The sequence below is a fragment of the Rousettus aegyptiacus genome, unplaced genomic scaffold, assembly GCF_014176215.1.
Source record: "Rousettus aegyptiacus isolate mRouAeg1 unplaced genomic scaffold, mRouAeg1.p scaffold_m13_p_12, whole genome shotgun sequence".
In the NCBI taxonomy this organism is placed as follows: domain Eukaryota; kingdom Metazoa; phylum Chordata; class Mammalia; order Chiroptera; family Pteropodidae; genus Rousettus; species Rousettus aegyptiacus.
In genome coordinates this window covers 27,510,531-27,525,456 of record NW_023416287.1, presented here as the reverse complement: position 1 = coordinate 27,525,456, position 14,926 = coordinate 27,510,531, and the positions used below count along the sequence as shown (strand labels likewise).

The 14,926-nt window shown below is 37.6% G+C and overlaps 1 protein-coding gene across 6 annotated transcripts in view; it reads right to left on the bottom strand.

Moving 5' to 3' along the window:
* Window positions 1-14,926, bottom strand: part of PLCB4 (phospholipase C beta 4) — a 370,645-nt gene that overhangs the window by 150,477 nt on the left and 205,242 nt on the right. For all 6 annotated transcript variants that reach the window (XM_016126462.2, XM_016118339.2, XM_016134383.2 and 3 more), the window contains one exon: window positions 8,138-8,236. In XM_016126462.2, coding sequence (XP_015981948.1) covers window positions 8,138-8,221 — 84 coding nt within the window. In that variant the 5' untranslated portion in view covers window positions 8,222-8,236. The remainder of the gene's footprint in view (window positions 1-8,137; window positions 8,237-14,926) is intronic.

Below are 14,926 nucleotides of genomic sequence, written 5' to 3'. Positions count from 1 at the left end.
CATTCTCCAAATCCTTGGCTAACTGTCTGCACAACTTAGCACTCTGCTACATATCTCATTTAACACACGTTTTCATTGCTTGAATCAAGGCACAGCATCTTTTCATCATGGGCAGTGGCTCATTTTTCCTCCATCTCACGCAACTCAGAGGCTGATGATGATGGAGGGTAGGTCAGTAAACTCTGAGATTTGAAATTACTCTTCTAACCTTATCCACAAGTAAAGGAGCAAATGAGAACTAGGGATCTATGAAGCAAAAATCCGGATTATCCTGCACTTCTGTTAATCAACCTCTCACCCTGAATTAAGGCAGAGAATGAAAGGTAGGTGGTGTTAAAAGCCAGTTACTGACAGACACTTTATGAGTCTGATTATTAGTGCTAAGAGTTGACTGATAACAGCTCTTTAATGTTTTCAACAGCGTTCATTAAGGTATTAGCTGAACATTTTACAGAACAGACATGGTCTCAACTGTAGTACAGTCTTCGCTCTGAACAGGTATCTACACACACTGAGCACTTTGTTCATTCCTACTAGGAGCCTTTGGCATAGAAATACCATTTCAAGTGAGAGGGATTGCTCTCTCTGACAGGTGAAAGGACTTTCTCAAGGTCATAACTTGGAAATGTCAGGGTTAAGGCTCAAACCAGAGTCTTTTGTCTTCAAGTCAACTTACTTTCCGGAACTTTCCAAATCACAAAGACCTTTCTTTAAATGCCTCAGGCGTGGATGACAATGAGCTCTAAGCTTTAAGGATTTAAGAGCCTAGATAACATTATCAGCACTGTTGTTTTATAGGCTGGTCTAGAGGGAAGGAACAGGCCTGAGTGTTTTCCCAAAATCCTGGCTGATGCTAGTTTGCAGCTTTGGGTTTCAGTGTTCAAACCAACTGATTAAGTGCCCAAGGACTTGGTCACAGCCTTATTATTGTGTGAAGAAGTTGCATGGCTGTGATGACAAAGGTAACTGAAGGCAGGTGGGTGTAGAATCATACAATCTTTAGGTGAAAAATATACTCTTCAGACTCACCTATCTTAACATCTCTTTTCTAGCACAGAGATGTTAAGAAAATTGCCTATAGAGATATAGCCAATAAGAAGGAACATGACTCAGGCTCACCTTCCTTAAATTCCTGGTGTCTCCAAACACACTCCCCCATCCCCCTACAAACCATTCTTCACACAGCTACCGAAGTAACTGTCTCCAAATGTAAATCAGATCATGTCAGTCCCTGTTGAAAATGGCTTCCCATAACACTGAGAAAGAAAAATCTAAACTCCTCGCCCTGGTTCTACACCACTGAGTCTCATACCTGAATGTGCACTGGAATCCTTTGAAGGGCTTATTAAAACATGTATTGCTGGGCCCATTCCCAGAATTTACGATTCATCTCTGAGATGGCCCAAGAATTTCCATTTCAAATAAGGTTCCAATTGACGCTAATGATGCTGGTTTGGGGACCATACTTTGAGAACTGCTGCTCTACATGACGAGGTGTCTGCCTCCTTCTCAGACTTTTCTTCTCGTCATGCGTCCACACACACCAGGCCCACTCCCATCACGATGCTGACAGTGGCCCTGAGAGCGGAGGTCTGAGAATGGAGGAAAACGTATCCCTTGGTTCATCCTTTTGGATAGTTTAGCATGTTTTTCGCTTCCCTTTTTCCTCAATTATTTTTGACTAAAACTTATGTGATTTTTATTATGTGTAAAATGTTTCTTAGGTACTACAAAAGATATGATATGATAAATACTGTCCATTTCAGGAAGAGACACAACATAAGTGCATCCATCAATGCACTTCTTCTCCTGAGTTCTTTTTGTCTACATAAGAGTCTGCCCAGCTTCTTATACCAGAAATCCTACCTCATTTTACATTCCTTTATTCTCTCTCACCTTCTACATCCACCAGGTTAGAAAATTCTCTAACTCATTTTCTTTTTTAAAAAAATGTATTACAATTATTTATGCCTACTGTACCTGGTCTTCCTAGGTGGTCTCCCATCCAAGTACTCACCAGGCTCAACCCTGCTTAGCTTCCAAGATCAGGTATCAGGCTTGTTCAGGGTGGCCTGGCCATAGACCATGGACTGTGGCTCCACTGGGGAGTGGACCCAGGACCTTCTGGGTATCAAGCAGATGTGCTAACCGCTGCACTATGGAACCATATCCTCTAATTCATTTTCATACTCAACCTCTCACTCTTATTCCCCATGTGTCTGACTGTCTGTCTACTGGATCCTTCAATCCCAGCTTTCCCCTCCCCAGCTATGCACACAATGAGGAAAGTGTAGGGGGCAGAGTGGCAGGGCGTCTGGGGCCACATTCAAACTAAGACCGAATTTGGTATATAATAAAATGATATCAATAAGTTTTTTGTGTTGTTTTAAATGTCCAGTTCAAAGTGGGACTGGAGGTTGAAGAAAGCAGGACTTATTGCAAAGCACCCAAGAACTGACTAGTATTCACCAGGCACATGGAGTAATAGAATAAATATTCGAAATCAAACTCTGTTTAACTCATTTCCCTACTTTTTTTTCCAACTTCCCTAACTCTAAATTTTAAATTATATTATTTTTGGTTTTGTAATTGGCAGCTTTTACACTTTATATAATAGACACAGCCTCTATTTTATGTACCATAAACTATCAATATTACCTCCTACTGAGAATATTAACCCTCTGGTCTGTCTTCTATGGCTCTAACACTCTGTACTTTCCAACATCCATCTTCACCCTTACTTTATATAAAGTCAATAGCTTTTTCATTCTCTTATCAATAATAAATATTTTGCCTACCCTAAGAGGAAAAGTAATTTTCACTGTAAATACAAATAATGTGCTATAATTCTTTGAGCCCAATATTCTGACCCTGTAGGCACAATTCACTTTAAAGCATCCAAAACTTGGGAACAAGATAAAAAGATGGCTACATACCCTTTCCACATTATACAAGAGCACTATCTAGAGACCTACCCAAGAATGACTTATTTCTACAGATGAATGTATCTTTGTTTGACTTACTATTGTTTAGGGCCAAGATTCTTTGAAGTTAACGAGATAAGTTATAGCTGGTTTTTGTTCTATAGTGATGCATATGATTTGTGTCTGGTAGAAAAGACAATCACAGGGGTTAGTTTTATTGCCCTACAGAGCAACAACCAGTCTTGTATCTAATTGACAAAGCTTGTTTTAGCAACCCTTTCCTGACTATATTAAAACTCCCTTCCCCCAATGCTCTTAGAACTAACTTTATCATTCTGTTGTTGTCCTCACTGAGGAATTACAGTCAAAATACTTTCTATGAGGGTTGTGTTTTTAGTTTTTGGGGCATTATATTTGTGAACTCCGCTTCACTGATGAGCCGCCCCGGGTGTGTAGGCTGCTTGGGCTTTTTGGTGCTTCATTGTGTGGCCCACAATTTGATTTCAGAATCGCCTTGGAAAGAGGCCATATTAGGCCTGTGCCACTTGGTCCGAATTTAGGTTAGTCTTGATCCTGCACTTTAATATTTCTCTGGGTTTGATAACTGCCATCATTATTTGTTTTTCTGGTGGCAGTTGTAAGCACCAACTGGTTCCACTTATGTGTATGTAGGGAAGGGTGTTGACAGAGGCCGGTAGGAGGGACTAAAGACCAAGACTTTATCAGAAAAAGGCACTCCATTTGGGCAGCTTGCCTCAGATGTAATAAAGTCCCATGGATAAGAAAAAGGGGTGGCCCATGCTGGGATTTGTGACGTGGGGAGGCCAGTGGTGGCTGCAATGAGCATCCTCTATAAAACATTTAAATCTCTACTCCAGCTGCCACTAAAAAGAAATGACTTGATGAAATTGTAGATTCCGACTAAGTGAACTGGAAACTGTTTCTTTTTGTTGGTAGAGAGGATGATATTTTAAAGTCTGGTTGTAATGTATTTTGAGCTGATTGTCTAGAACTGCACTGTCCAATACGTGAGCCACCAGCTATATGTAGCTCTGTAAGTTTTAATTAAAATTATTTAAATTAAGAATTCAGTTCCTCTGTCCCATGAGCCACATTCCAAGTGCTGAACATCTACATGTGGTAATGAACAGCACACATACAGAGACCACATGCATCACTGCAAAGTTCTGTCAGTGACTGCTTTTCTTTAGAAGGATAGCAGCATTCTTCTCAAGGATAAAGTTCCTTTTAAATATTGTCCATTATAAGGACATACATTGCCTTCAAGGTTATGTAAAAAGGGAAGGAAGGTCTCGGGATAGTCTGGATGGGAGAGTTTGCGTGAAAAGGGAGCTAAACTGCTCAGAATGAGAGGGGATAAGAATTTTCCACTTTTCTCTTTTGGCTTGAGTAGAAGAATTTTGTTTTTGTTTTTGTTTTTAATTTGGAGAACAGACGCATGGAAAAGAAGAAAAGGGTAAATTGGAAAAGGACTCTCAGGGAAAGATTTAAAAAATAAAAAACAGTAATATACACATTGGTGGAAGCGCAGGGAAAGGAGAAGAAAACGGGAGACACCCCTTGGCCAGGCTGACTAATGTAATCCGCTCAGCGCGATCCCTAACGTTTAATCTGAAAGTGTGTCCTGTTGTGTGCTGCAGTCCTCCTCTGCTACCACCAATCTTTAGTAAAAGTCTATTTCACACACCGTCTTTGTTCCTGGGGTTTGATGATACAAATAATCACCAAGAGAGTGTAAGCACCCAGGAATTTCAGGAAAGACCGGGAAGGGCCCTGAGTAGCCTGGGGATGGGATCTTCAGCCCTTTAATGTGGATATGAAAGGAAAGTCAGGAGATGAGCTGAGTTTGAGACATTTGTGTTGCGCATGCTTTAAAAAGCACTGCTCTTTCTCGAATATGCAACAGAAAATCTCTATTTTAAAGATTTAATAACAAGCATTGCTTAGAAACAAAATATATTTTGCTTTTAAGTAACAAAGTTAGATGAAAACAGATTTAGCAGTGACATCGAAATACAATCAGAGGCTAAAAGGCAAGATGTTACATTATGCAGTTTCTGGAATTTTGGGCTACCTCAAAAGAAATCTCTCAGTAATGAAGGAATAATAAAATAATGCTTAAATGCAGTGGTGCTGATTACATTTATTGACAAGATAATATATATTTTTAAAAACAGTGGCTAGTAAACACTTGTTTTTCTGACCTAGCGAGTGCTTACCTACTGCTTAAAATACTTCCCCATCTTCCTTAAACCAATCCATGTAACATAATTTAATGTTTACCTGATTGTGATAGTTGTCATACAGTGCTGAAAGCATTTACGCTCCTTTATAAATGGTCCCTTTGCTATGACGCTTTTGGGATGTTCCAGCTGTATTTTCTCTAATTCCCGTTCCTCCCACTTGCTATCAGCTGTCATTTCTCACTAGTCATGCACAAATTGTAGAAACAAATCTTTTCAGCTTATATTTTGTTGCCTTGAATATTTTAATGGCTACGGCTCCAAAGAGCTGAATCTTTTTTTTTCTTTTCTTTTCTTTTTACACCTAGAGCACCTGGTCTTCCTGGGTGGTCTCCCATCCAAGCATTAATGAGGCTTGACCCTGCTTAGCTTCTGAGATCAGACGAGACCGGGCACATTCAGGGTGGCATGGCCATAGGCAAAAGAGCTAAATCTTACAGGACTGGGAAATAACACGAAAAACTGGCTACAGACCAGCTTGACATACATTTGGCTTTCTGATTTGATACACTGTTATGAAGATAATAAAGTTCAATTTTGGGGAGGAGGGCTTAAAACTCTAGTAAAATGACACTTAAGAAAGTTGAAAACTTAGCTAGACTGTATTTAATATTTGTTCAAGATTTCTGTTCTCCTAGTATATTACCTCATATTTAGAGGAACCGGGAAGAAAAGCAAATGCCTTTTAGAAACACAGGTAATTAGTATTTTCTATGTGTGAATTGTGATGATTAATAACCAAATAAGATCACTGTGAGAAATAAAAATGATTCAATGATGATAGACTTCTAGTTCGACAAATCACATTTCACCAGCTCATAATGGTGAGCAATGACCATCATCTTAGTGACACTGGTACCCAACCTAGACCTGTCTTACCTGAGAGAAAGACTTGGAAATACATCTAAGCCAGTCCTTGACCTTCTTTGCCAAGTTGCGTAAAATGGATAAAAGCAGTCGACTGCAATAAACTTACTTTGTTTTAGGCTTGAACTATACAAAATTATTGGTATTGATCATTTTTAATTTTAAAGAAGAAAATGTCATTAGGATAACCTTATATCGTGAATCTGCTGAAGTCAGATCCCAAGAATTATCAAGACTTCTCATCATTTTGAATTAAGAATTATCAAGTCCTCTCATCATTTTGATGGCCAAGAAAATAAACAAACAACAACAAAACCAGACTGAGTTAGAACAGACTGTATCTAAAGTCCCTTTCCATGCTAGACAACTACAGTAACTTTGGTAGCAGTAGGCATTCTGCTAGTCCCTGAAGAGAGAAAGATAAGTAAAATATCGACCTCAAGAAACTCAGAGTACAATGAGAGACAAAAACATTAAATAAAATGTGAATATGTGCAGTGTAATATGTGCAATGGTAGGTTAATAGTGACACAAAGGAGTTATCAATACTTATTGAATGATTCAAGGAAGATATCAAAGAGGTAGAGATTTCTCATTTGGGTTCTGAAGGATGAGTAAGAGTTCACAAGTCAAATAGGAGGAACAAACGTATGCCAGGAAGAAAGAGCAGCATGCACAAAGCGTGTAATAGAATAGTTGATTGGGGGAATTTTAAATGGATTTTTATGGCTAAAGCAAAGAATGTGTGTAGGGAACTGGTGGGAAATGAGGTTGCAGAAATAGACCTGAGTCAGAATACGGAAGGCCAGGTATTTAATTCTGGCCAGTTTCTTTTATCTTACAATGTGGGGTCATTTTAAATAGAGGAAGAACAGGTTCTGATTTATATTTTCAAAAGATTACTCTATGATCACAACTGTGGAAGAGGAAAAAAAGAAAAACAAATAGAAAAAATTGTTTTAAAAAAACCTGCCAAAAAATTAACCATGGTTGGCTCCAGGGCAGACTCTTATTTTCTGTTTCTTTTTATACAGAATGCAATGAGCTGTCATTTCTGGGAAGCAGTAAAGTTTCTGTCATATAATTAGCTGTCACTTCAATACTTTAATTCAATACAAAGAATAGTGACCACATTGGGGCCCATTCTTCGCCCTTCTCAATTTTGTTTACTTACAAAGGAACTGGGTATAAATCTAGAGAGTATTATGATACCCATTTTGGAAAAAAAACAGTGAACAAATACTGAGTCGATTCAACCCACAGACCTTATGAAAAGGCTGAACCTGTGGGAGGACTACCACAACTAGCCACCACATATATTCAATTAATTTTGAAAGGAACCAACTAACTCTAAATGAAGTCTTAACAAGTTTTACATTTTCCTTTTCCTTAGAGTCAACATAGTTTCATCACACACTCCTCTTTAATTCACCTCAAATCCAAGTAAAATCTAAGAAAAACAAGGTATTTATAATGCTATCGAGGCTTCAACCCACCTACTTAAACCTTCTGAACAGATTGGTGGCCTTGGTCCCTGCTCTATAGAAAGTCTGGAGCCAAGGATACAAACAATAAATGGCAGAAGGAGCATGTAAAACTTAGGTCAAAATGTTCTGTATAAATGAAACGAGCAAATGACTAGCACAAAGTCCAATCACTATTACATTTATAACAAACAGAAAGCTTTACGTAGAAAGCCTGCCAAAAGCACTTTATTAAGCAAAAACTGTTACTACATGAAACCCATCTGTAAAACGAAGATAATAATAGCAACAACCTTATAAAGTTGCTCTGAAGAATTAAACAACACCTATAAAATGCTGCAGAAGGTTGTCTGGCACACAGAGAACACTCAATAATTTATAGTATCATTATCATTATATTTGGCACATGGCAAGTGCTCAATAAATTACAATATCATTATCATTATTATACCTCATAACTTGCCTCTTTCCAACTATTCCAGCTTATAAATCTCAAAGATGTTCTTACTTCTGTCAAAGACTATTTATTCAATACTGTTATTAAAATAAAATAATTATAAGAATGTTTTGAGAGAAAAGATTAATAACACTTCTTTACCTCTTCGTATCTGTCAAAAATTGCTCCTTCTTGCAAAAAGGAAGGAACTTCCTTTTGCCAGTTAAATTCATAAGGTTTGGCCATGATTATATTCAAGACCTAAAAATGAAAAAGAATATTTCATTAGCATACAAAATTTTTTTAAAAAGTAAACATCAAAAGTTAATCACTTTATGTGTTTGCAAAAGCTTTTCTTCATACACATAGAGCAATCCATAAATTGTCTTTCTTCTTCTTCCCTTCATCTGACCTCAATTTCACTTCTCCTTGTCTTTGAACCTGGAGAAACAATATCATTGAGAAATACCAGAAGTGATCATTTGAGAAGCTTCCCCTCCCTTTTCAAGTCATATCAAATAACAATAATATGTATATATATTTATCTGATGGCATCAAATAAAAGAAAGAAACCACACATATAAAGAGAGGCTGGCCGCAAAGAGCGAATGATTCTACGAGCCTACACTAGAAGGCTGAAGGTGAATGCATGGGAGGATTCGACAGGGGGATGGGCTGCAGAATCAAGTAGCTGGAATTTTGTACTGACTTAGGTTCTCTCTTTTGTCCTTTCTCATCCTCCCCTCACTTGGACAACTCAGGAAACAACAGAACGTCTGCTTTGTAGCAAAGACTGAGAGTATGATATTGAAAGAGAGCCCAGGAGTTGTTCATGGTGGCTACCTGCACCTAGGAATAACTGCGTATTCCTTTTATTCACCTTTCTTAGCATCAAGAAAGTTGATGCTTTCAACTTTTGCAACTACATAGAATAGTTGCAAGCAGGGCATTTTACATGAAAAGGTGAGCAACCAACCAAGAATCAGCCAATACTTAAGCAATGCCAAGAACATAGAAGATACACACCAAACACAATAAGTAGAAGAATTTAGACCCAAGGAAACAGAGTTAACAGGACAAACAGAATTTGACTTTGGCTTAAGTATGGCTGGTATCTTCAGAGGGAGGAAAGAATGCATTCTGTTTCCAAAGCATAATTAACTACAGTTTGTGAAGTTAATTTAAAAATATACTGTTGAAATAAAGCTTTTAATATAGTTATAAAACATTTTTAATTAAAAAAATTTAATGCAAATAATTTTAAAGAATTATAAAGAATATAAAAATATGAATTATAAAGAGAACTCAGATAAAGTTGAAATGGAATTCTTACAGAATGCAACATAAAAAGAATAAGAAAGCATAACTGAAAAATTTAGGGATGGAAAAGGATACCCAAGGTTTAACACTCATTGATCTGTATCTGTATCTGTATCTGTATCTGTATCTGTATCTGTATCTGTATCTGTATCTGTATCTGTATCTGTATCTCTATCTCTATCTCTATCTCTATCTCTATCTCTATCGCTAGCTGTATCTCTAGCTGTATCTCTAGCTGTATCTGTATCTCTATCTGTATCTGTATCTCTATCTCTATACCTATACCTACATCTGCATCTACATCTATATCAATCTTTTTTTTTCTTTCCTCCCTCTTTGTACCCCAGCTACCCCATACATATATAACAATCTTAAAATCTAACCATGATTAGGCCATAGAGAGCATCTTAGCATTTTCCAAACGTTAGAAATGACAATGGCCATGCTCACTGACCACGACTTGACCAACTTATAAGTTAATGACAGAAAGTGAATAAAATCTATACACATTAAAATAAACATAAACACATACTTCTAAATAATTCTTGAGTTAAGTCGAATAGTCAAAGCAGCAATTAAAATTCTTAGAAACAAAAGATGGGAGCATTATACATCAAAAACTAGATTTGTAACATGTAGCCGAAAAATAATAAAACAATGATCAGTAAAAGTTTTCTGACAATTCATATATCACATAAAAATCTGGCAAGTGTTGGGGAGAGAGAAATTAGGGAGGGGGAGAAGGAGGATGAGGAAGAAGCATAAACTCATAACGTCAAATGAAAAGTGGGTGTAATTACAAACAGGAAAAGTGAAAACTATAATAATATATAAACTTAACCAAATTTGGAAACCTAAATAAAGTGGATGTTTTTAAAGTTAAAAAAAAAAATTGGCTCAAAAATGAGAATACTTAAACAGACCAGTGACCTATGAAGCTATTGATAAAATAACAAAAGATTAGGCCCATATCATTTTACAAGTGAGTTCTACCAAATCTTCAAGGAAAAGCTAAATCCTGTGTACCTACGTTTTTTCAGGACATAAAAAGAAAATAAAGCTACTACCCAACTCATTTCACAAATCTCATTATCGGATCCTGACAACCACACACCAAAGCAGTTAATAAGAAACAAACCAACTAATACTACAGTTCCTTCTTACTTCCAGAGGAAAAACAATTCTAGGTAAAATACCAACAAATCTATTCCACAGTTATTAAAAAGTATAATTCCAGATGCTTCAACACAGAAAACAATGTGATTCACTACCCACAGAGATCAAGGAGAAAAGTCTCATACATACATATCTTGGCACACTTTAAAAGAGGAGGTAAATCTGAATGAGAAAGGCCTGTAACACAATCTACTAAGTAAAAACAGGAAGCCACAGAATGATATAAAATATGAACAGTGTGATACCATTTCCTCAAATACACAGCTACAGAATATGAACAGTGTAATATCATTTATGTAAATACACATACACACACACACACAAGACAACCTATATCTTTCTCTAGGTATATATATGCATATACAGATGAATTATTTAAAAGTTTGTAAAAAAAAAAAAAACTTCCTAATTTATGATCCTGTTTACTTTTGCGGAGAAAATAAGGACTGGGGTTGAAAATTCTGGTGTCTGTAGTATTATCTCTGTGCTGGACATTTTTATTATAGGAATATATTTTCCATTTAAATGTACTTGTATAAATAAAAGCAAATGCAGATTTTAAAAGGGGGAAAAAAGTTGAAGTCATACAGATAGGCAGATGTATTATTCTTTAGTCCCAAACAACTTAAAGCATATGATGAATATATTAGGTCACATTTCAAAGTATTTTTCTCATACAGCCACTGTTGCTGTTTGAAGAACTACTCCATTATTCATTACTGATCAGCCTCAAAACCGGTGAAAGCATGAAGGGCATTTTAACCAGGCCAGCTGAGGTGGAAAGCAGTCCTCCGTTAATCAGCACCAAGGCTTCCCAAGTAAAGCCAAGAAGAGCCAGGAGAGTGGGAAAAGGGGGACATGCTTTTCCCCAGTCCATCCATGTGTAGCTTGGTCCGTGTCTTTGTATTTCTCATAATGACTGTAACTGGTCTCTTTTCCTATCTCTGTCTCTCTGTTCCTCTCAGTTTGTCTTTCTCTCTGTCTTTCCATGACCATTTCTCAGTGTCTATCTGAGAAACACACACACACACACACACACACCCTTCACTCAAGGCAGCTTAGAAGCAGTCATGAGCATTTAGGCCTTGTATACCATGAAACAGATCTACAGATAAAAACAGACCCACAGACCCCATCCAGCTGTCAGGGATGTGCTGTTCAGTGACTGTAAACAGAATAACCAACTACAGGGACCGAAGTGTTAACGTCAAAGACAGATCAAAAACAATATGTTGGTCATGTCAGCTGACCAGACTGTGGAAAAGAGTAGGCGAAACATCTCTCTTTTGCAGACGTTTATGTGTTCTCACTCCTGCCAACTATCCCTTTAAATATTTCCTTTAGGTTTTATTTTAAAGGGAATAGCAAGCAACAAGAGGCTTCTGATACAAAAATTTCATATCAAAAATGAAAATAAAAAGAAAGCTTATATCAACTTGCATCATCTTTTATTGGTTTAACTCTGGTTCTCCCAGGATCGTTTTGGTGAAAGAACACACAACATAAGTCCTCAGTGCATAATGTTACTCAGATTTCACTACTATCCTTACTACTAAAATATTCATCTCTACCTTGGGTACTAATTTCATCATAATTGTCTCATTAGGTGAAGGACTTTGGTGGGGGGCCAATGGAAAAAGGAGGGTAATTTTGACTTTATCTCTAAAAAGATCTGCAGTGGAGGTAGGAGCTCATTTCATTGCTTCCTTTTTCAGAGTTTTTGGGGTTCTGAACAAGGTAAGAGGCATTTTTACAAAACGATATTGGAGTACACTGAATTTTTCCAATTTTAAACTGGGCAGCTGTTCCTTGCACTGTCTCTGAAATACTTCCCAGGGCCGGGCGTGACGGGCAGCAGCTGCATTATTTTCTATAGATGGTACAACTATGACCTTCAGACTAGAAAATGTTGGTCCAGCCAATCATGTTTAGCAGCAGTTTGATCCAGGTAATTGATTTTAAAATGAGAACAAATGAAGGTACATGTTGCAGTCCAACTGACTCCAGAGAAAGTTAAAGGGAAAGCTACTTTTTAAAATAGGCATGGAGGGGAAATTGGCCACTCGATAATTATATCTTTTTTGCAATCATCTCGAAGCACATCCACAGCAAACTGATAAAAAAAACTACTTTCATAGTCTGGCTTGCCTCCTAAGGCTTCACCTACAAGACACCTCAAGGTTTAATTGCCTCCATCATCTCCTCAAAGAACCCCACCTCATCATATAGTGCCCACAAGAAAGGGCCCTCCTTCCTGAGGAACATGAGAAGGGAAGGAGAATTTACACAAAGAATGAACATATAACCCGGCACATTTCCAGAGTAAACACCTTGGACAGCTACCACAAGAAGGCCAGTGCACTTTTAAATCGTCTTATTGTTTTTAAATTCTTATGTAACTAGAATGGATTAGCTATTGCACTGACTGCAGAGGAAGCACTCCCTGGACTGCAGAGCTTGGCAGGGAGAGGACAAAAGAGGAGGAGAGTCCTAGAAGGCTTTGTTTAACAGCAAGTGGCAAAAAACTTTTTCTTAAGATGACAGGAAACTGAAGGAGTAAGTAGGAGGATGACAAAGGAGATAAGGTAAGCTGCTAGGGAATAAATGAGTAGGACATGCACATCATCCATAAAGAAGGCCTGCCTGCCTTCCTGCCTGCCATCCATCCATCCATCCATCCATCCATCCATCCATCCATCCATCCATCCAACTGGCACGAACCAAGGAAGAACAGTTCTTTGTTTGACGGCCTACTATGTCCTGCATTTTAAGTCTGCTATTTTGTCTTTCTGACTAGACCTACGGGGTGGTCTTCAAGACTTACCAGACCATCTATCCCAGATATGTTGGTTCAATTATGGAGTCAATTCTGCATCCCTAGGCTAGTTGGGTCAAATGTTGGCAAAGAATTTTTTTGTTTCTGGATGTACTACGTCTCATGTTCTGGTAGAGAACAGACCAAGGGAAGTATATGAAATAAGGTTTATTTTGGGTCCTGGGTAAGAAAGGCTGAATAATGGCCCCCAAGAGATACCCACATCTTAATCTCTGAAATCTCTGAGTGTTTGTTATGCATGGCAAAATAAAAGATTTTGGAGATGTGATTAAGTTGAGGTTCTTGAGGTGGGAAGATTATCTTGGATCATCTGAGTGGGCCTTAAATACAATCACAAATGTCCTAATAAAAGAGAGGCAGAGGGACATTTGACACAGATAGGAGAAGAAGAGAATGTGACCACTGAAAAGGAAGAGATTGAAGTGGTGCGACCACAAGTCATGATGGCCATCAGGAGCTGGTAGAGGCAAAGAATGTGTTCTCCCCTCCAGTCTGGAGGAAGCTTGGCCCTGCCAACATCTTGATTTCACAGTGGTCTGAAATTTTTTAGTCTCTAAAACTGAGAGAGGATAGATTTCTGTTGTTTTGGGGCACTACTTTTTGTTAAGTTTTTACAGTAGCCCAAGGAAATGAACACATTGGGCCTACCGAAGTTGGACATCTTCAAAGGCCTAGTGAAGTCACCATATCAATCTGAAAAGGAGCAGGCACAGCTCTGCCTTGAAAGGATGAGCATTCAACATATGTTTGTTCAACTGAATCAAAGAAAGAAAGACAGAGTAGAATGTCATCTAGAAATGAATTCAGAAAACTCCTGTCCTATCTCAACTCCTCTCTGCAGAGTAAAGATATACAACGTATCTTGCCCCAAGTTCCAAATGTTTTAACAATTTTGCCCACCAGCAATAAATACAAACTTTAAATAAACACTGCAGCTTCCCCCAAGCCAACTAAGACATTCTCCACTTTGTTTCTATTTGTAAACAAATGAGTTTGTTTTAAAAAGCATTTGTTTCCACTTAATAACACATAGCTTTCAAGTAAACAAAAATGCACCATGGCTCAGTTCTGAATTTTCTTAAGTGTAACTTTTATCTTTTACCTTCAAATTCATGACCAAAAAGTTCCATAAGGAATTAATCCCTTCCCTACCCAACCATAAAAATCAAATTAAACCAAGTAACCCATGGTCTTAAATGACCCCATGATGAGAACAAGCGAGGTTGCTTTTCAGAATACACGGGGTTGGGACAAAATTTCCACTTATGAAAAAGTCAATTAGTTGACTCTATCAAGCAGATTTCAATGTCTTGCTCTTTATCTTTAAATAAGATATCCTTATATTCTAAAAACAGATGGACAGCTATATCGGATCATTCAGAGTTTTTAAATTAATAGCTTTATATCAAGTAAGAATCTAATTTGACACTGATATAGTGCATCATTAATGGCAATTTTCCCCATTTGCTAAAAATATTTCCATTTTCATCAAGTCATTAAATAGCCTTTTCAAAAAACATATAAAAGGTGCACAATTAAGAAAATGATCATAGGCAATGCTGTGGAAGGTTGGGGGTAAGGGCATTCTTATATAATTTGATGAAACATAATTTTGTAAT